This window comes from Sciurus carolinensis, chromosome 7 (genome assembly GCF_902686445.1).
Source record: "Sciurus carolinensis chromosome 7, mSciCar1.2, whole genome shotgun sequence".
In the NCBI taxonomy this organism is placed as follows: Eukaryota; Metazoa; Chordata; class Mammalia; order Rodentia; family Sciuridae; genus Sciurus; species Sciurus carolinensis.
In genome coordinates this window covers 98,993,914-99,015,317 of record NC_062219.1, presented here as the reverse complement: position 1 = coordinate 99,015,317, position 21,404 = coordinate 98,993,914, and the positions used below count along the sequence as shown (strand labels likewise).

General features: G+C 35.7%; 1 protein-coding gene across 18 annotated transcripts in view; it reads left to right on the top strand.

The window, feature by feature from the left end:
- Positions 1-21,404, top strand: part of Znf451 (zinc finger protein 451) — a 100,699-nt gene that overhangs the window by 56,317 nt on the left and 22,978 nt on the right. For all 18 annotated transcript variants that reach the window (XM_047557672.1, XM_047557659.1, XM_047557666.1 and 15 more), the window contains 6 exons: positions 6,113-6,266; positions 6,732-6,879; positions 10,863-12,457; positions 14,824-14,964; positions 16,207-16,337; positions 17,167-17,353. In XM_047557672.1, the coding sequence (XP_047413628.1) occupies positions 6,113-6,266; positions 6,732-6,879; positions 10,863-12,457; positions 14,824-14,964; positions 16,207-16,337; positions 17,167-17,353 (2,356 nt within the window). The remainder of the gene's footprint in view (positions 1-6,112; positions 6,267-6,731; positions 6,880-10,862; positions 12,458-14,823; positions 14,965-16,206; positions 16,338-17,166; positions 17,354-21,404) is intronic.

Genomic DNA, 21,404 nt, shown 5'->3' with positions numbered 1-21,404 from the left:
AGTTTCTTTATTCAATTTTTGTTTGGACGATCTATCCAGTGGTGAGAGAGGTGTGTTAAAATCGCCTAGTATGATTGTGTTGTGGTCTATTTGATTTCTGGAATTGAGAAGGATTTGTTTGACGTACGTGGATGAGCCAATGTTTGGGGCATAGATATTTATGATTGTTAAGTCTTGCTGATTTATGCTTCCCTTAAGCAGCATGTAATGTCCTTCTTTATCCCTTCTGACTAGTTTTGGTTTGAAGTCCACATTATCTGAGATGAGGATGGATACTCCAGCTTTTTTGCTGTGTCCGTGTGCATGGTATGTTTTTCCCCATCCTTTCACCTTTAGTCTATGGGTGTCTCTTTCTATGAGATGAGTCTCTTGCAGGCAGCATATTGTTGGATTTTTCTTTTTAATCCAATCTGCCAGTCTGTGTCTTTTGATTGATGAATTCAGGCCATTAACATTCAGGGTTATTATTGTGATATGATTTGTATTCCCAGTCAATTGACTCATATTTGTTTTTGACATGATTTGGTTTCTCCTTTATTTGGCTATTCCTTTAGGCTAGCGCCTCCTGTTGCTGATTTGCATCATTGTTTTTCATCTCTTCCTCATGGAATATTTTGCTGAGAATGTTCTGTAATGCTGGCTTTCTTTTTGTAAATTCCTTTAGCTTTTGTTTATCATGGAAGGATCTTATTTCATCGTCAAATTTGAAGGTAAGTTTTGCTGGGTATAAGATTCTTGGTTGGCATCCGTTTTCTTTCAGGGCTTGGTAAATGTTGTTCCAGGCCCTTCTGGCTTTTAGGGTCTGGATTGAAAAATCTGCTGATATTCTTATTGGTTTCCCTCTGAATGTAATTTGATTCTTTTCTCTCGCGGCCTTTAAAATTCTGTCTTTATTTTGTATGTTAGGTATTTTCATAATAATGTGCCTTGGTGTGGGTCTGTTGTAATTTTGTATGTTTGGAGTTCTATAAGCCTCTTGTATTTGGTTTTCCATTTCATTCTTCAGATTTGGGAAATTTTCTGATATTATTTCATTGAATAGATTGTTCATTCCTTTGGTTTGTTTCTCTAAGCCTTCCTCAATCCCAATAATTCTTAAATTTGGCCTTTTCATGATATCCCATAATTCTTGTAGATTCTGTTCATGATTTCTTACCATCTTTTCTGTTTGACCAACTTTGCTTTCAAGATTAAATAATTTGTCTTCAATGTCTGAGGTTCTGTCTTCCAGGTGCTCCATTCTATTGGTTATGCTTTCTATGGAGTTTTTAACTTGGTTTATTGTTTCCTTCATTTTAAGTATTTCAGTTTGTTTTTTTTTTAGTATCTCTAACTCTTTATTGAAATGATCTCTTGCTTCCCGTATTTGCTCTTTTAACTGTTGATTGGTGTGATCATTTAATGCCTGCATTTGCTCTTTCATCTCCTCCTTCAATGCCTGCATTTGCTCTTTCATCTCCTCGTTAGCTTCCCTAATCATTTTAATTACGTACATTCTGAACTCCCTTTCTGACATTTCTTCTGCTGTGCTGTCATTGGGTTTTATTGATGTAGTATCTAGGTTTGTTTGGGACATTTTCTTCCCTTGTTTTCTCATATTGGTCAGTTGTCAGTGGGACCCTGAGATATTGCAGTTTTCCGCTATTGGCTTATAGTGTCCCGGTAGATTTCCAGTGTATCACCTCCCAGCCTTCAGTAGCCTGATGTCTTGGAGGAATCTGATAAAGCAGCGTATCCAAAGAAAACTGCCCCTAGCCCCCTACTGGTTCCACGATTTGGAACTGGCTCTGTGCTGAAATGCTCTCACTGTCGGCCTGCACCGTGCAGCTGGCCGTGTGGGAGGAGCTCACTGCCGGAGTGTGGAAGGCTACCTTGGGAAGACTCTAGCTGCCCTGCCCGGCTCTGCTAAGCCACCTCTATCTGGGCCTGCCCCCCGGGCCGAGCTTTACCCAGTGGGCAGACCCACCCGTGCTCTATTTCAGTCCGAGTCTCTCAATGCCTCCCCTTCTTAACTCCTGGGTTCTGGAGCGACAGGGGGTGCAGTCTCCCTTTAGGCCGCCATCTTGGATCGCCCGAGAAGAGAGCCTGCAGCCGGAGTGGGCAGAGCCGCCTGAAGAGGTTTCTGGCTGCCCTGCCCTGATCCCAGAGGCTGTTTGCGGATCGAGGCTCTCCGTTGGTTCGGGGGCTTGTGGCTGGTTCTATGTAGAAAGTCTCTCACTGGGCGATCAGCTCCGAGAAGCTAGCCTTGAACAGCACCTCCCACCGCAGGGGTCCAGACTACTTGGGGAAGTCTCTGGCTGCCCTGTCTGGACCCTGAATCTGCTTGCGTGCCAGAGTATGCTGAGCTGCACTGGCTCCGGGACTCGGAGCTTGTTCTGGTCAGAAAGGCTCTCACTAGCAGGCCAGTTCCGTTCCGAGAACCTGGAGTAGCTGGCTGTGTGGGCGGGGCCCACCGCCGGAGTGCGCAGGGCTGCCTGTGGATGACTCTAGCTGCCCTGCCCGGCTCCGATAAGCCACCTCTATCTGGGCCTGCCCCCCAGGCCGAGCTTTACCCAGTGGGCAGACTCACCCGTGGCTCTATTTCAGTCCGAGACTCTCAATGCCTCCCCTTCTTAACTCCTGGGTTCTGGAGCGACAGGGGGTGCAGTCTCCCTTTAGGCCGCCATCTTGGATCGCCCCCATACTTTTTTTTAATCTTTCAATTTTTTTCATTTTTTTTTGTTTGTTCTATTTAGTTATACATGATAGCAGATTGCATTTTGATTCATTGTATACAAATGGAGTACAACTTTTCATTTCTCTGGTTGTACATGATGTAGAGTCACACCATTTGTGTAATCATACATGTACATAGAGTAATGATGTTTTTCTCATTCCACCATCTTTTCCCCCCACCCCTTCCCTCCCCTCATTTCCCTCTACACAATCCAATGTTCCTCCTTACTTCCCTTACCCACCCCCCTCCTGTTGTGTATCAGCATCCACTTATCAGAGAAAACATTTGGCCTTTGTTTTTTTTTGGTCTTGGCTTATTTCACTTAGCATGATATTCTCCAACTCCATCCATTTACCTGCAAATGCCATAATTCTATTCTTTATGGCTGAATAATATTCCATTGTTTTTACATACCACAGTTTCTTTATCCATTCATCTATTGAAGGGCATCTAGGTTGGTTCCACAACCTAACTTTTGTGAATTGAGCTGCTATAAACATTGATGTGGCTGCGCCACTATAGTATACTGATTTTAAGTCCTTTGGGTATAGGCCAAGGAGTGGGATAGCTGGGTCAGATGGTGGGTTCATTCCAAGTTTTCTTAGGATCTCCATACTACTTTCCAAAGTGGTTGCACCAATCTGCAGTTCTACAACAACCTTTTTCCACACATCCTTGCCAATACTTATTATTACTTGTATTTTTGATAATTGCCATTCTGACTGGAGTGAGATGAAATATTAGAGCAGTTTTGATTTGCATTTCTCTAATTGCAAGAGATGATGAACATTTTTTCATGTTTGTTGATCAATTGTATTTCTTCTTTGAAGCGTCTGTTTAGTTCCTTAGCCCATTTATTGATAGGGTTGTTTTTTTTGGTGTTAAGTTTTTTGAGTTCTTTCTATATCTTGGAGATTAGTGCTCTATCTGGGGTTATGCCATACTTTTATAATAAGTATGTTCCAATAAAATTTTATGTGGAGGGACTCTGGGGTTGTAGCTCAGTGGTAGAGGGCTTGCCTAGCATGTGTGAAGCACTGGGGAGTGGTTTGATCCTCAGCATCACATAAAAATAAATAAATAAAATGAAGGTATTGTGTCCATCTACAACTAAAAAAAATATTTTTGTAAAATTTTTTATGTAGATTCTGATTGTGGTTTTTTTTGAGCAAATAATTAGACCTTTTTAAAAAACCAATTTATAACTCTCAAATGAACTAAGATTGATTTACTTTAAGACTCTTCAAGTAGGAGAAACTTATATAAATTGGTAGTTAGTAAATGCCTTTGTTTTTCATATCATTTAGAACTGTCTAGCTTCAAAATGTCCTTCTAGGTGTTTCTTCTTTTGCATAGGACTTACCTCATGAAATTAAAACAGGAGCAGGTATTGTGGAGAGTGGTGAAAAGGGCATAGAATTTATAACCAAAGAGACAAAACCATGTTTGAACGATAGGTTTGTCTCTTCTATGGGTACAATTTGTGGGGTGGTGAGTGTTGGTAATTATAAATAATTAAAATGGTAGCTCAGGTCATTTTGATAAGAATTAAATGGATAAACATATTCAGAATCCTTGTGTGTGGTACTTGAAAAGTGTTCAGTATAAATGTAATCTGTCATCTTGTTGCATCTGATAAGCGTCCTGCAATCTGTTGCATACTTATTGATAGTAAATACAAGAAGGCACAATATAAGTTTTAGGGCTATCACGCTAAAGACTGTTAATAAGAAGTTAAATTATACTTATATTAAGCATACACACACATATAAATGAACACTTTTCTTTTACAAAAAAATTTCCAGTTTTAAGATAAAAGAGACTCTAAACCAAGTTTGGAAACTCAGATGCTAGAAGAGGTGTACCTATATTATAAGAAATTTGAGAGTGACCATAAACAAAATTAATGGATAAGTGTTTGGGGAAATAATTGCAAAGTGAAAGATGAGATAGAGGAATTGATTTAGTAACAAAGGACTAATATAAATTTATTCTAGAAGGGGAAAAAACAAAACAATTGAAAAATAAAGCTAAAAAATATGAACAAGAGTTTTACAGAATATATGCACAAACTGGGTGCAGCGGCACACACCTGTAATCCCAGTGGCTCTCAAGCTGAGGTAGGCCTCAGTAACTTAGTGAGGCCTTATCAACTCAGTGAGACCCTGTTTCTAAATAAAGTACAAAAAGATTGGGGATGTGGCCCAGTGGTTGAACACCCCTGGATTCAGTCCCTGGTACCAAAAAACTCAAACAAAAAACAAAAAAAACATATCTACATATCCAACGAATGTATGAATAAAGGCTCAAGCTCAGTTATAGACAGAAAATGCATATTAAAATAGAATTAAGTATCATATCTGGTGGACTGGCCAAAACGAAAAAGATACAAAATCTGTTTCTGATAGGTTTGTTCAGTACTAGGTATATATGAATATATATTAAGCCTTTGTAAAAAGCAATCCTAGAGTATCCTTTTTTTTTTTTTTTTTTTTTTCCTTTTTTTGGTACCAGGACTTGAACACAGGGGTGCTTTACCATGAGCTACCACCCCAGCCCTTTTTTAAATTTTGAGACAGGATCTCGCTAAATTGCTTAGGGCCTTGCTAAGTTGCTGAGTCTGGTCTCCAACTGATGATCCTCCTTCCTCACCCTCCTGAGGCGCTGGGATTACAGGCATGTGCCACCATGCTCAGCCCTGTAGTATCTTTTTATTCAAGTAAGTACATCCTTTTCCCCTATAGTGCCACTCCTGATAATGCATTATTTATATGGGAAAAGAAATCCCAAACATAGAAAAAAAAAATAGAAATGAGTGGTTGAATCATAATTTGCAACCAGTAAGAGGTCTGAATTAGACCTACACCTTTTGATTTTTAGGAATTCCTTGATTTGTTTTGGAACCAGAAAACTAGTAGGCAGAAGTCTATAAGATGATAATATCTGATAAATCAATGCCTTTCCCGCCAGTAAGTTTATTTCTATATGTCTTTTTAAGTGATTACATAGAAAAGTTTACAAAAGAATTTTTATTTTTAAATATCAGTTATGTTGCAGGAGAGTAAACAAAGCAAACCATGAGGAAGAGTGCATGTTCTGTGATCACATTTCTTTATTAATATATTACATATGAATATGTATGTAAGAAATTAAAAATATAAATATTCTTTTATATTAACACAGAAAGATGGCTGTAATTTGTTCTTGAAGAAAAAAATTTTAAGTTTCAAAAATTACTTTGTTTATGATAAAAGTTCTGTAATTCACACTTAGGGAAGAAAAGTTTTCATGTTAAAAATTAATATAGAATTTTCCAGATAGAAAACTTGAAAGTTAATTTTTAAAAATTGATATTGATTTTAGTTATCTATAATACAATTTTGCCTTATATTTTAGGAAACTGCAGATGATGGACATCACAACAACCTTCTTCCTCAGGTTATTCAGTGTTTTGCATGTCCAAGCTGCTATCTTCTTTTTAGCAACAAGGATGACTGTATGAAGCATATGTCTGGAAAGAATCATTTCCATCAAAGCTTTAAACTGGGCGGTATGTTAATATCTTCTTCTGGTGCAAATTATTAATCTTAACTAATTTATCATACTTCTTGTATCATTCTTTATGTTACTTATTCTCCTGTTAGTTTTAGAACTATGAAAGTGAAAGATTTTATTTGCATTTTTACTTTTTATAAAGATTCTCAATATTTATTTGAGTAGGGATTACTTTGAGGAGGACTGCTTTGAGGAGTGAAGAGAAACTTGGAAGAACACGTTTATTCAGGATAATATTTTCGTTATATTCATATCTTGAAATTTGGGTATTTCTCTGCATTTAATGCTGAACTTCTGATTTGAATATAAGGCATCTTTTGTATTTAAGACTAAAAAATGACTTCCCTCATAATTACATCTACACTGTTTTACTTAATTCAACTGTTGTTGAGAAAGGTAAAGAGGAGAATAGTTGGATCACTGTATGACTTTGCAAGTTATAGTTTATTTTGTCTTTCAGCTGACAAGGGAATAGCACATCCAGTATCATTTCCGTCTTATGCAAAGAAACTTTTGATCTCTCTGTGCAAAGATGTTCCATTTCAAGTCAAGTGTGTGGCTTGTCACCAGACACTGCGTTCCCACATGGAGCTCACTGCCCATTTCAGGTTGGTACAGTTCTAGTCTTAAGCGGTTAGGGAATCTTTATGAGCTGTTCATCAATGGGAGGATTCAATAAATACTTTTCAATTCATATTTTTCTCCTTTTCATATGAGAATATACATTTTCCTAGAAATTAACCAAATTTAGCGTAGTGAAAGAAAGGTGTTTTCCAGTGGTAAATCATTCTGGATTCAGTCTCCAATACTGCCAAAACAAACAAACAAAACACTAATATTTTTAAGGTGTTTCATAGTATCACCTTAAAAAAAGGTGTCTCATAGTATCACAATTTTTTTAAAGCCCTTTTCATTTATAGATACAAATGTAAGTGTTTAACAGATGGAATGGAATGATATCTAGGATTTGCTTCAAAATAGTAACTTATGGAATATAAATCAAACATGAGTGTCATGTGATGATAAGCAGATTGTGAAAGTTACAGTGGGGTTCATCATACTATTCTCCCTCCTCTCATATATAACTTAGAAAGTTCCATTGTAAAGACAAAGAGAAAGCATATTGGAATCCTTATTCATTACTCAATAAATTTAGCCTATCATTGAAACTTAATTTTCACATACTTATGATACTTTCCAATCTAGTTAACTTAAAGCCACTGTACTATTTTAACCTTCTCACCTCCCATTCACATACTCACAGAACACATGCACAAACTTAGAGCTATTAGCTTATTGTTTGTTCATCAGTTCTCATGTTGATGGACATGTAGGGTTTCTTTTTGCAGTTTATAGCTGTTATGAATAAAGCTGCTGGGAACATTTTGCACAGTTTTTTTGTGGACATATATTTTCATTTCTCTTGGATGAACATGTTAGAGTGGAATTACTGGGTGAAAAGTAACCATATATTGAACTTTATAAGAAACAACTAAATATTTTCTCATAGTAGTTGTACCACTTTACTTCTATACGAGCAAGGTACAAAATTTCTAATTTCATGCTTGCCAACATTTGATGTTTCCTGACTTTTCCTCTTACCTGTTCTTGTGTTTCATTGTTATCTTAATATTTAAGCTTTTTTGATAAATGATACTGAGCACTATTTGCTTATGAAATTTCTGTTGAAGGTATTGTGCCTATTTTAAAAATTGGATTGTTTGATCCTTTAGTGAACTGGGGTTCTTTATGTATACAAACTTCTGTCAAATTTCTAGCTAGATTATGGGACTTTCTAGAATTATATGTGTCATGGTTTGGATATGGTTAGTACTCCAAACGTTCATGTGCTGGAAGCCTGGTCCCTCATGTAATGGTACTGAGAAGTTGTAGAACCTTTAAGAAGTAAGTAGGTTATGAGTATACCACTCTGAGAGGAGATTGATTGCTGTCTCATGGACTTGGTCAGGTCTCATGGGACTGGATAGGTTTCCCTGAGAGTGGGTTGTTAGAAAACAAGGCCTCCGTGTGTGTTTGGCCTCTTCTGCATGCACCTGCTTTTGTCTCTCACAGGTACTTCTACCTTTGCTAGATGCAGAAATCTTGAACTTCTCTGTCTCCAGAACTGTGGACTAAGTAAATCCCTTTTTTATAAAATACCCAGCCTCAGGTGTTTTGTTACTACATGAAGACAATTCAGATATTCTTAAGTATATTTTCCCAGTCTATAATTTGCATGTTCATATTGTTAATTTTATCTTTTTGATGCACAAAACTCTTAATCTCATTGAGTGTAATTTGTATTTGCCTGTTCTTGCTTCAAGATTATGTTTTGTTTTATTTTTTGTGGAAGGTGCTACCAGGAATTGAACTTGGTGGCATTTGGCCACTGAGCCATATCCCCAGCCCTATTTTCTATTTTATTTAGAGGCAGGGTCTCACTGAGTTTCTTAGCACCTCACTTTTGCTGAGGCTGGCTTTGAACTTGTGATCCTCCTGTCTCAGCCTCCTGAGCCACTGGGATTACAGGTGTGTGCCACTGTGCGCCCAGCTTATTTCATATTTTTTTTAAAGAATTTAATGCTGGGCCTAGTGGTATATGCCTAGTGACTCTGGAGGCTGAGGCAGGAGAATCATAAGTTCTAAGCCAGACTAAGCAATTTAGGGAGATCCTGTCTCAACATAAAAAATTAAAAGGGCTGGAGATATGGCTCAGAGGTAAAGCCCTCCTGGGTTCAATCCATAGTACCCCCCCAAAAAAAAATATTTGATTTTTATATTTATTTCTATAATCTACCTAAAATTTTTTTGTGAGTTTTTTTAAAACCAGCATTTGGTTTCACTGATGATTCTTTGTTGTTTGCCCATTTCTTGTGTGTGTGTGTTTGCCCATTTCTTTGTTCATTAATTTCTGCTCTCTAAACTTCGAGTTTGCTATGCATGATGTTGCATGCCTATAATCCCGGGAATTGGGAGGCTGAGGCAGGAGGAGCACAAGATTGAGATTAGCCTGAGCAATTTAGTGAGACCCTGCCTGGAGATAAAAAATAAAAAGAACTGGCACAAGGCCCTGAGTTCGATCCCCAGTACCGCAAAAAAATAAAAATAAAAAAATAAAAATAAATAAAAAATAAAAAAATAAAAAGAACTGGAGATATAGCTCAGTAGTAAAGAACCCCTGAGTTCAATCTTCAATAGCCTAAATAAATAAATACCAGAAAACAAACAAACAAAAAACCACTTTGAGTTTAATTTGCTTATCTTTTTCCAGCTTCTTAATGTGAAAGCTTGGATTGACATTGGATCTTCTTTTTCGTGGATCTTCTATTTTTTTTTTCGGTAGCAGCAATTGAACTTAGGGGCACTCGACCACTGAGCCACATCCCCAGTCCTGTTTTTGTTTTATTTAGAGACAGTGTCTCACTGAATTGCTTAGCGCCTTGCTTTTGCTGAGGCTGGCTTTGAACTCGCATTCCTCCTGCCTCAGCCTCCTGAGCTGCTGGGATTACAGGCATGTGCCACTGTGCCCAGCTTCTTTTTTAATATTAACATTTACAGGTATAGATTTCCCTCTGAGCACTCTTTTACCTGCAGATTTTGATAAATTGTGATTTCTTTTTAATTCATTTAAAACAGGTTTCTTTTTTTTCTTAAGTAATTAAAATAGAGTTACTGCATGACCTAGCAATTTCCACTTCTAAGAATACAGTCAAGAAAAATGAAAACATAGGTCCATGCAAAGAATTTATGTTTGAAGCTGCATTCTTCATGATACTTGATAATGGGAAAAATCCAAATGTCCATCAGCTGACAAATAAACAAAATATGGCATATCCATACAATGGAATATTATTTACTTTTAAAAGGAATGAAATACTGTGCACGCTACAAACCCAGGGAACCTTGAAAACATGCTAAATTATATAAACCAGTCAAAAGAGTCCACTTACTATACAATTTCATTCATATGAAATTCCAGAATGGGGAAATTTACAGAAACAGAAAGTAGTTGCACAGGGCTCAGTGATTGCTTGGGGTTGGGAAGCACTGGGAGGAAATGAATTAAGTGTATGGGGTTTCTTTTTGATAAAGATGTAGTGTTCTCAAAGTGACTGTAATAATGGTTGCATATGTTTATTATTTAATTTCTCTCTTTAGGCATAGCATATGCATGCCTGACATAAAATTAATCAGTTCTTAAAGGATTAAAACAAGGTTATCTAGAATCTTATATGGGTGTTCCTCCAAATAGTTTGATTATTTGGAGAGTCACTTTGCTTGTCTGATAGGGTGATATGGTCATCTATCAGTACATTTGATGCTGACTTTAATATTTGTATATTTACCTGAATATTTCTTAATCTTCTGATTCTAGTTTTAACCTTTTGTGTATGGGTTAGAAATGAACAAAATATAGATAATATTTAGGTATTTTGAGATGATACAGTATCATTAAATTGCATTCTTATTGAAAAGTATGTATCGATGTTTATATGTAGGTTATTGAAAAACACCTGTCATAAAAGACAAAGATGGTATATTTGGAAAATACTTAACAAAAAATGTTTTGTTTTGTTTTAATGCGATTTAGGGTTCGTTGTCGTAGTGCTGGACCTGTAGCTATAGCTGAGAAAAGCATTACTCAGGTTGCAGAAAAATTCATATTAAGAGGCTATTGTCCAAATTGCAACCAGGTCTTTGTGGATGAAACCAGCACTCTAATTCACAAGCAGAATTCAGGACACAAAATCCGAGTCATTAACTCAATAGAAGAATCAGTCTTACTGTATTGCCACAGCAGTGAAGGGAACAAACCTCCTTCTGACTTGAATTTATTAGATCAACCACAGTTTTCATCACTAAAAAGAACTATGTCAATTAAAGAATCTAGCTCCCAGGATTGCACCACCATTCCAAAAAAGAAGATGAATTTAGAAGATAAAAGGTATGAAGGAGTGGTTTGTGTCCAGAAACAAAAGTCATTAATTAAAACCTGGTTTTGTGAATGCAATCAGCGATTCCTAAGTGAAGATGCAGTAGAAAAGCATGTTTTCTCAGCAAACACAATGTGTTACAAGTGTGTGGTCTGTGGAAAGGTGTGTGAAGATTCAGGGGTTATCCGTTTACACATGAGTCGGATTCATGGAGGGGCACATTTGAATAACTTTATTTTTTGGTGTCGGACTTGCAAAAAGGAATTAATGAAGAAAGATACTATCATGGCACATGTAACTGAATTTCATAATGGGCACAGATATTTTTATGAGATGGATGAGATACAAGATGAAACTTCGCCATCATCTTCTATGGTGAGTAATTGGGCTGCTAACAAACCTCCTTCAGCTATTACCGTTGATCATATCCCAGCAAATAGTCCTCCAAGAGGCAAATGGCAATGTCGAATTTGTGAAGATATGTTTGAGTCCCAAGAATGTGTTAAAAAACACTGCTTATCTTTGGCAAGTCACCAGTTTCATAGATACAGCTGTGCTCACTGCAAAAAGACTTTTCATAAGGTAGAAACATTGTACCGACATTGCCAAGATGAACACAACAATGAAATAAAGATTAAATACTTCTGTGGACTTTGTGATCTCATCTTTAATGTTGAAGAAGCATTTCTGAGTCATTATAAGGAGCACCACAGCACAGATTATGTGTTTGTGTCAGAAAAAAATGAAACTTCAATTAAAACTGAGGAGGATTTTCCAGTGATAGAGACCAGTAACCTGTTAACCTGTGGTTGCCGTGAGAGCTACATCTGTAAAGTCAACAGAAAGGAAGATTATGGTAGATGTCTCCAAATCATGCTAGATACTGGTAAACTATGGTTTCGCTGCAGTTTGTGTTCAGCAACAGCACAGAATTTAGCCAACATGAACATTCATATCCTTCAAGTACACAGAGAAGAGAAGAGGGATAAAGAGGAGCAGCAGTATGTAATCAAGTGTGGCATCTGCACCAAAGCATTTCATAATCCTGAGAGTGCTCAGCAACATTTCCATAGAAAACACGGCTTCTTACAGAAACCCAACGTGGCTCATTTTGGATCTGAAAAAGGGAGCACATACAAGTTTACTGCCAGTGCTCCACGTACAGAGAAAAAACTGAAACAGGCAGTGAACTGTCCAAAAAACTCAGAAATGGAGAAAGGAGCTGAGAATGACCTAAGCTGGCACAATATAGGTATGACTTTACAATTCTGCACATTTCACATAGTACTATAAAAAGAACATGCAGTGCATCCACCATTTTTATGAAAGCTAATGATTCAGTTTTGAATCAAGAAACAGGATGATACATCATTCACTTAATTACTGCAGCATATACTTTTTGGGAATTTGTATTCCTACTACTCTATTCATCCACTTTCTGAACTTAAGGGGGAAGAGTATTGACTTTAAATGATACATATTTTAGATTTCATTCTTTTACAAAAGGCACAGGGATTTTGAGAAAAAGGAATTTGATAGTCTTTCTGAAAGATTTGAAACTCTAACCTTAATATTATTAGATTTTTCTTCCACTATTTAGATTCTTTAAAAATAAAATAGATGAAATTATTTTTTGTATCTGGCCTAATTTTTAGGCATAAGAAATCTTAAAGGCAGTTTCAGCATTTGTGTATTTTTGTTGCCATTTATTTGGAAGCAAAGTTTTAACATACAATTAAAATAGCAATTAGAAGTAGAGTTAAACGTGGTAGTAAGAAACTAAAGAGAAATTGAGGTATGAATCCCCTTGTTGATACTAACTCTAAACTTTCCTTCTTTCATATTATTGTGTTTTGTTTTGTTTAGAGGTTTAATCTTCTGTTGTTTTAGAGTGTAATTTTAAGTCTGTAGTCATTTAAACAAGTAGTAGCTCATGGTGAGTTATATAATAGTGGAGACAATGAGAACACGTGAAAATTTTGGCTATAAAATGTCTTTGTGAACCATGTTAGCATTATTATTATTATTATTTATTTGTTTATTTTTGGAAACAGGGACTGTGTTGTGCAGGCTGATCAAACTTGTGAACTCAAGTGATCCTTCTACCTCAGCCTCCTGAGTAGCTGGGACTACAGGTGTGCACTACCACACCCAGCTATGAAACACTGAGTTTTTAAGGCTTGCTCTTTCGCACATATAAACTCAGCATCATGATCTTTTTTGGGCGTAGCATGCTTCATTGAGAAAGGATTAAATCATGTCCAGCTTAGTCAACGTAGACAGTGAAATTGTGGTCATTCCATTTTATGTTTTTATGTTTTGCTTTTGCTTTTCTCAGTAATTTTGCATTAATCTGTTTTTGATTCAAGATGATTATAATATCTAAATATAAAATTATTAACAACCTGAAGATGTAAAGTGACTTGGAAATGGAAGGAGATGGTGGTAGTATATTTGAAGAAAACTATTAGGCAGAATAAAAACTTATCATTTTTAAGAGAATTTATTTTGGGGGCAGATGCTGGTACTGGGGATTGAACTCAGGGCCTCTCCACTACTGAGCCACATCCCCAGTCCTTTTTTATATTTTATTTAGAGACAGGGTCTTGCTGAGTTGTTTAGCACCTCGCTTTTGCTGAGGCTGGCTTTGAACTTGTGATCTCCCTGCCTCAGCCTCCAGAGCCTCTGGGATTACAGGCCTGTGCCACTGCACCTGGCAATAATCTAATATTTTAAAAGTTTGCATACTGGAAACATGAAGTCCTTGTCAAGGTAAAAAAGTATGAAATATGGGAAAGGAGAGAAAGAATGAGGGAGAATGGAAGGAGATGAAAGAATTTGAGAGAACTAAGAAAAAGACTTATTTATGATGAGAGGTGTTAATGTGCAATTAGCACCTATTTTTACCATCAATTTATGGCAACGGGTTGTAAGTTATCTTATTTCTGCTCTCTAGGGAATTTTCTATTCTTTCCTTTCCTCTTCTTTCTTTTGAACCTAGGGGTTCTTTAACACTGAGCTACATCTCCATCCCTTTATTTTTTATTTTGAGACAGGGTCTCACTAAGTTGCTGAGGCTGGTTGGAATTTGGAATCCTTCTGTCTCAGCCTCCCAAGTCACTGGGATTATAGATATGTGGCACTGTGCTGGGCTCTCTAGGGAATTTAATCTAGACTAATAAATCAGTCTAGATTATGAAAAGAAGCAAATTCTAGTGACAGGAATATTGCTGTTAACCTTGGAATTTTATTTTGGTGGATGGTGTGAGTTGTAAGTTCTTGGTTATATAGCCTTAACACTTGGTTTTCTCGTTTTTCTAGTACAGTGATTTGTTTAAAATTTCCTTTTATGAATGACTTAAAGCCTTGAAATCAAAGAAAGATATTTATAAAAGATATATAATCAATTATGGAATATTCTGAATATTTTTTATCTGATTTAAGCATAAACTATATCATGTATAGATTTGGATTACATGAAAAGTTTCAGATAGACAATAATTAACATGTGAAATTAATTATTTTGCCTAATAGGCCTGTAATATCTTTTAGACTGAGATAATAGAATGTTTATAACAAATTCTTACTGAATTCATGTTAATGTTTTTGTATTCTCAGAGGAAGAAGTCGAGCTTCCTGATTTGGATTACCTGCGAACCATGACCCATATAGTTTTTGTAGATTTTGATAATTGGTCAAACTTTTTTGGTCATCTACCAGGGCATCTTAACCAAGGAACATTTATTTGGGGCTTTCAAGGTATGATTAAAAAGAAAAGCATTTGATACACCTCTCCCCAGAATATGATTTCCTACAAGAAATTCCTTATGAACCTTCCTAAACATAAGAACATAATTTGAATATTGTTACTTTGCATTATAGTTACTTTGCTAGAATATTTTTCTTTTTACATGTCTCTGTGGTAAACATTAGCCCATTTTGGTGACCCAAAGTTTATATATCTTTTATAATTTTTTTTTTTTTTTTTGGTACCGGGTATTGAAGCCAGGGATGCTTTACCACTGAGCCCCGTCCCCAGCCCTTTTTTATATTTTATTTTGAGACAGGGTCTTGCCAAGTTGCTTAGGGCCTCGCTAAGTTGCTGAGTCTGGCTTTGAATTCTCAGTCCTTCTACCTCAGCCCCCCTGAGTCACTGGGATTACAGGCTTATGCCACCGTGTTGGGCAACATACATCTTTTGATACAGAGTGAAAATGGTTTTATTCAACACCTACAATGTGTCAGACTCTCTACTGTTGATACAAACGTAGTTACTGATTATTATTATTATTTTAAAAAATAAAAGGAAACAAATTTATTGTTTTTTTAAAGTGATCACTAATAAAAAGCACTAAGCTTTTGAACTTTGGTCTCTTAGCTATAGAACTAGTGTTATTTCCAGCATGCCACAACTGCCTCTTCTGTTCATCCTTGCTTTCTTACAATTATGTATCCTCATATAAATCTCTCTATAAACCATTGACCAGGACTGAGGGAGATGATTTTTGGGTTTACATATGTTTTAGTATAGTGAGTATCTGATATAGTTCATGTTTGAGAAGAAATAGCTTATAAAGAGGACAATTGGGATTAAAGATAGAAATATACTTCCCTATATAAATTAGCCAGTATAAAGTTTTATTAGGTCTAATTTTCCTGATTACTCTTCATTTCCACTGCCTACCTGTGGCATGTTTATAAAAAAAATTAATTTGTGTTCATATAGAATGATGCCTTCAAAGAATTTTCACACATATTACTTTAGATTTTGTTTAACATCCCTGTGAGTTTTCACATGAGTAGGCAGATTCAGGGAATTTGGCCTAAGTTTCCAAGATTTTAAAGTAATAAGATGATGATCCCTGTGCAAGACCTGAGTTGTCCCATATTCTCTGTAGTACTTTTCTCTCTAGGAAAAAAAAGTTTAGTATTTTCCCTTGATACAGTTTTCAGTCTTTTCTCCTGTTTGTCCATCATTTATACCTTTTCTAAAATTATTAGGAGGAAACACCAACTGGAAGCCTCCACTCAACTGTAAGATCTATAATTACTTGAACAGAATTGGATGCTTCTTCCTTCATCCTCGCTGTAGTAAAAGAAAAGATGCTGCTGATTTTGCCATATGTATGCATGTGAGTCATTGTTTAATTCAAAATCTGTGAATTTTTTTCCCATTTGAGCTGTATGTAATGACAGTATAGATTGTTCCTCAGTCCTATATTTTTGTATAAAACCTGTGTCAGGTTCTGCTTATGACCACTGTGAAAGCAGAGGCCTGTGGCGTGTTATTTACTGCTGTATCCCCTAATTCCCAGAAGCCCCTCAACTATGCATAATAGATCCTTCATTATTTATGGAATAAATGCTTCACATTTCTATTTCTAAAATTGAAAGACAACTTTCACAGTCACTGTTGACTGAGATAGAATTTGCATTTACATCTGTCTCTTCCGGTCACCTGGAGAAATTACTGATCTGGGGCCCACTTTATGTTAAATTCTGTTAGAGACTTTTTGTCACACTGATAAGGTGAATGAATTCATATTGATTTGTGTATGTGAATGTAAACATGTTGACTTGTGGTTTAAACCACAAGAGATTTCCTTTCCCCTCTATCCATTGCAAGATTGAATTCTGCAAATTACCTTCTTCCCTTTTCTCTATTATGGATTTATTTCCTGTTTACCCTTACATTGAGTGTATAGTGCTTTGGCATTCCTGCTTTATGTGGGACCTCTAGTTGGACTTCATTTTGGCTTTGTCTTTTTCCTTTTTGCAGCATAAAATAGCTTATCTTATAATTGATGGCATCTTATATTTGATTAATTGTGGCATATTTCATTTATGAAGATGTAGGCTAGGAAATAAGCCTACTGTGCTTTTCTCGGTATGTGTTCTCTGTGAAGTAGATTTGAAACTCATGCTGATTTTCATCAACCTATACCATTTGTTCCAACATAGGCTGGCCGTCTAGATGAACAACTACCCAAGCAAATTCCTTTCACCATCCTCTCAGGAGATCAAGGTTTTCTGGAACTAGAGAATCAATTTAAGAAGACTCAGAGGCCAGCTCATATACTAAACCCTCACCACTTAGAGGGAGATATGATGTGTGCCTTGTTAAATAGCATTTCTGATACCACCAAAGGTACGCAGCTGCAGTCACAGTGCAAACCGCCCAAGAGGAGGAGACTTCACTGCTGAGAGAAACCAATAAACTGCTGTCCTCTAGTGTACTTCTGCCTGTTCACCATGCTTTCATACCTCTACCTTATTTATCTTTTCCTGTTTCACTTTTATTCTTTACTGTTTAGAAGGACAATAATTCACAGTAATTTTCCATAGCCTTTTTAAAATCTATAGATAAAAAACCATATTCATCTATATAAAATATAGTTATATGTTGAAATATTATAATTTTAGAAAGTTCAGAATCACATCTTTGTTTCTGAAATTTCAAATTTAGCTTCAGTTCTCTAGAAAGCAAAGTGCTTATAGGTGAAACCCAGAAAGCAATAAATAATAATATGGCAATACCAAGAAGAAAAATAGAAACGGTTATTAAAGAGGTTGATAGTGACAAAACAAAACCCTGATAAACCCGATGTCCTTGAAAGGGGGTGATACATTTTTTTTCCCCTGTACTGGAGATTAAACCCAAGGCCTTGAGCATGCTAGGTAAGTGCCCTACCACTGAACTATATCCCTGATCCTTTTTATTTTTTTTTACTTTTTAAATATTTTTTCATCGTAGATGGATACAATCCCTTTATTTTTTTATTTTTATGTGATGCTGAGGACGAACCTAGGGCCTCACACATGCTAGGCAAGTGCTCTACCACTGAGCTACAACCTCAGACTCCTTTTTATTTTTTGTTTTGAGAAAGGGTCTCTAAGTTATTGAGATTGATCTCCAACTTGCAATCCTTCTGCCTTAGCTTCCGGAATCACTGGAATTACAGCTACCATGCCTATTGGTACATCCTATCTTATTGCTGTAACTTAAAATTGTGAGATTGTTCAATGAAATGAGTGCTATTGATAGCTAGTTTTATTTCTCATTATTTAGGGATTCAGAAGTTTTGGTCGTTGTCCCCCCGCCCCTTCCCCCAGTACTGGTTATCAAACCCAGGGTCTTTTTTAAAATGCTGATTTTGACACTGGGTCTTGCCAAATTGCACAGGCTGGCTCCAGCTTGCCGTCCTACTGCCTCAGCCTCTCAAGTAACTGGAATTAAAGGCATGCACCATAATGCCTGACCACATTCATAATTTCATAATTTCTGAAATATGGAAAGATAAAGACAATAAAATAATAATTTTTAACTCTCCTCATAATTTGAATCCATGAATAAAATTTGAAGTTATTAATGAATGAAACTCAACAACAAATAGTGGCTAGTTTCTGGCATTTTGTTTTATGCCTTTCAGTTATCCAACTCTGCTTGCCTTTGAGTTATTTTTTTTTTTCTTTTAATGTATTTGGAACCACATTTTAATTGAAAGTCCATTACAAAGAATCTTGCTCTATTCACTCATTACAGTGGATTAATTCATTTTTAAAAAATTAGGAATTGGTAATCTACTTAGCATAACTGTATTCTTTATCAAAGTAAATGATGCAAGATTATAAAGGAAAACGACTTGACATATTTATGTCATGTGTTAGTACTATTATCTTCCTGTTCTGTAATTTTGGTTTTCATCCATTTTTTTCTATATTGGTTTCCCTTTTAAAAAAAAGTTCTTTTTCTGCTATTCTTTTAACATGCCTTCCTTTATCCTCAACAGTATCTACTTAATATTCTATAAAATTCTTAAATTTTTGACTTTGCCACACTAGGCCAACTTCCTTTTCCTCCTGTTTTAGGGAACATTTCTTGTTAAATTTATAATGTGAAACCTGTTATGAATTTCCATCTATTTCTGTTCAATTTGAATGAGAACTGTATATGAGAAGGTCTGCATGGATATATTAGGGTTGGAGGTAAAATATGGTTTATTAATATGCTCATTAAACCCTTCTGAATGCTTTGTATATACCCTATATATTCTTTTTTTTATCATTCATTTGCAGTACTCATTTGAATGTACTGCTCTTGGAAACACATGTATACTTTATTCTGAATTTTTGTGAAATGCAGAGGTCATGCAGTACATAAAGAAAGGCATGGGCTTTGATCAAATGCTAACTTTGCTGCTTCCTAGCTGTGTGATTTCAGGCAAGTTACTTAATTTTTTCTGAATCTCATTTTTCATATCTTTTTGGTTATAAGAATTAGTGATCTATGTAAAATGTCTAGCATAGCATATAAAGCACTTTATGTGCTCAACAAATGGTAGCTCTTTTTGTTAGTACTACCATAAAAAGAAAATAAGATTCCTAAACACTACATTTTTAAAGTAATGAAAATAATTAAAATTAAGTGGTTAAAGAAGTGTGGTATATTTAAAACAGAAGATTTTATCTTACCTAGATTTAAGGATCTAATAAATTATTTAATGCTTTCAAAACTCTAAAATTCAAAAAGTTATATTGAAACATAGTATATTCAAAATTTAGTTGTCTGAGTCAAGATATAATTTTTTCTTTATTCCATCACTTTTCCTAATAAATGGCTTTGTGAATGGTAGAATAATAGTTTCTGTTATGGAGTGGCATTTAATACATATTTGGGGATTTAAAAAATCTTTCAATGTCCACTTACCAATCAGTCATTTTATTTATTTTGAGATGGGGAGGTCTCACTATAATGCTCAGAATGGTCTTGAATTCTGGGTCTCAAGGGATACTTTTGGCCTCACCCTCCCAGGTAACTGGGACTATAGGTGTATTCCCCTATGCCTGGCTTCCCACCAGTTTTTCCTCTTTGGGCCTTTAGATAGTTTGGTTACCACAAATATGCCAGAACAACTCCTTGCATGTAGTTTAGCATGGTGTTCCTGTCTTCAAATTTGACAATCAGTTTGTTAAGGCTTTGTGGTTTTTGGGGTGGGATACTCAATAGATCTTTTTGAGAATCAGATGAAAGTTTTATTACCCCCCAAATAAACAGGACGAATGTACAACATTACTTAAAATTTCAGGGGATTTGTGGTTTCAGCATTCCTATTTACTAACCAACAAACAACTCTGATCTTTCAGGATATAGCAGAAGTTTATATTGTATGTAGCAGAGTGAGTTCTCTTATTATTATGCGGTTTGGTGATTTTTCATCATGTTTTAAAATTTTCCACCAGAGCATGAAGAAATGGCACAAGTTTGTGTGTCGTTTTTTTTTTTTTTTTTTTTTAATTTTTTTTTTTGGAACTGGGGGTCAAACCCAGGGCTTTGCAACACACGTTTACATTTCTTATTCTAACTTTTTAGAAATTTTACTGTTAATTAAAACCCAAAAGTGGTTTTTATTAGACTGGCTATTCCTGGGTCATCAGAAAAGTATCTCTGGGATAGTGTCATGAGGATCAATGGTTATGAAGTATCTAATACTTGGAGAGTTTAGTCTTTGCCCCTTTTCTGTTAAATGGAAAAATTTCAGGAGATACATAGTAAAAATGAAGATATTTGGAGTTGGTTTTCCAAAAATTGAGGTCTAGTCATTTGACCCTAAGGCATGACTTTTGCTTGATGGGGAAGAGAAAGTAGATAACTTTACTATGGTATTTTTTTTAGACCTTTGACTTGGTTACATTGGGTAAATCAGTAAATCAGGTGAGCCTTTAGAAAAGTTCAAGGTTTGGTTGTGTCCTGGGGTTTACTCTATTTTCTCTCCAAGCCTAGGTTTTTAGTACCAATATTTTGATTATAGCTATGATACATGTATATAAATCTTTGTAGAGACATATAAAAAAAAATCCAGTGATCTGTCCTTAAGTGATCCCTTTGGCAGCCTTAACCTTCATCAGTTCTTTTATTTTTTTCAATTTTATTTTTTAGTGTAGTCATTTGCATTTTCTTAAAACTCAGCAAATACATGGATCCTTTCTGGCAATCCTCATTAGAGGAGCCAAGTAAACTTGGTTTTAGACCTTTTACATTTTATTCACAAATATATCCTCATTCTAAATTAAGTCTCATGTTTCAAAGTTGGGAATATAATATGACACTTTAATATTGTTTTAAAGAGAAATGAACTCAACTTTATTGAGGATATATTATGTGCCAGCCAACATGCTAGTTCCTTTTATAGTTGTTTAAA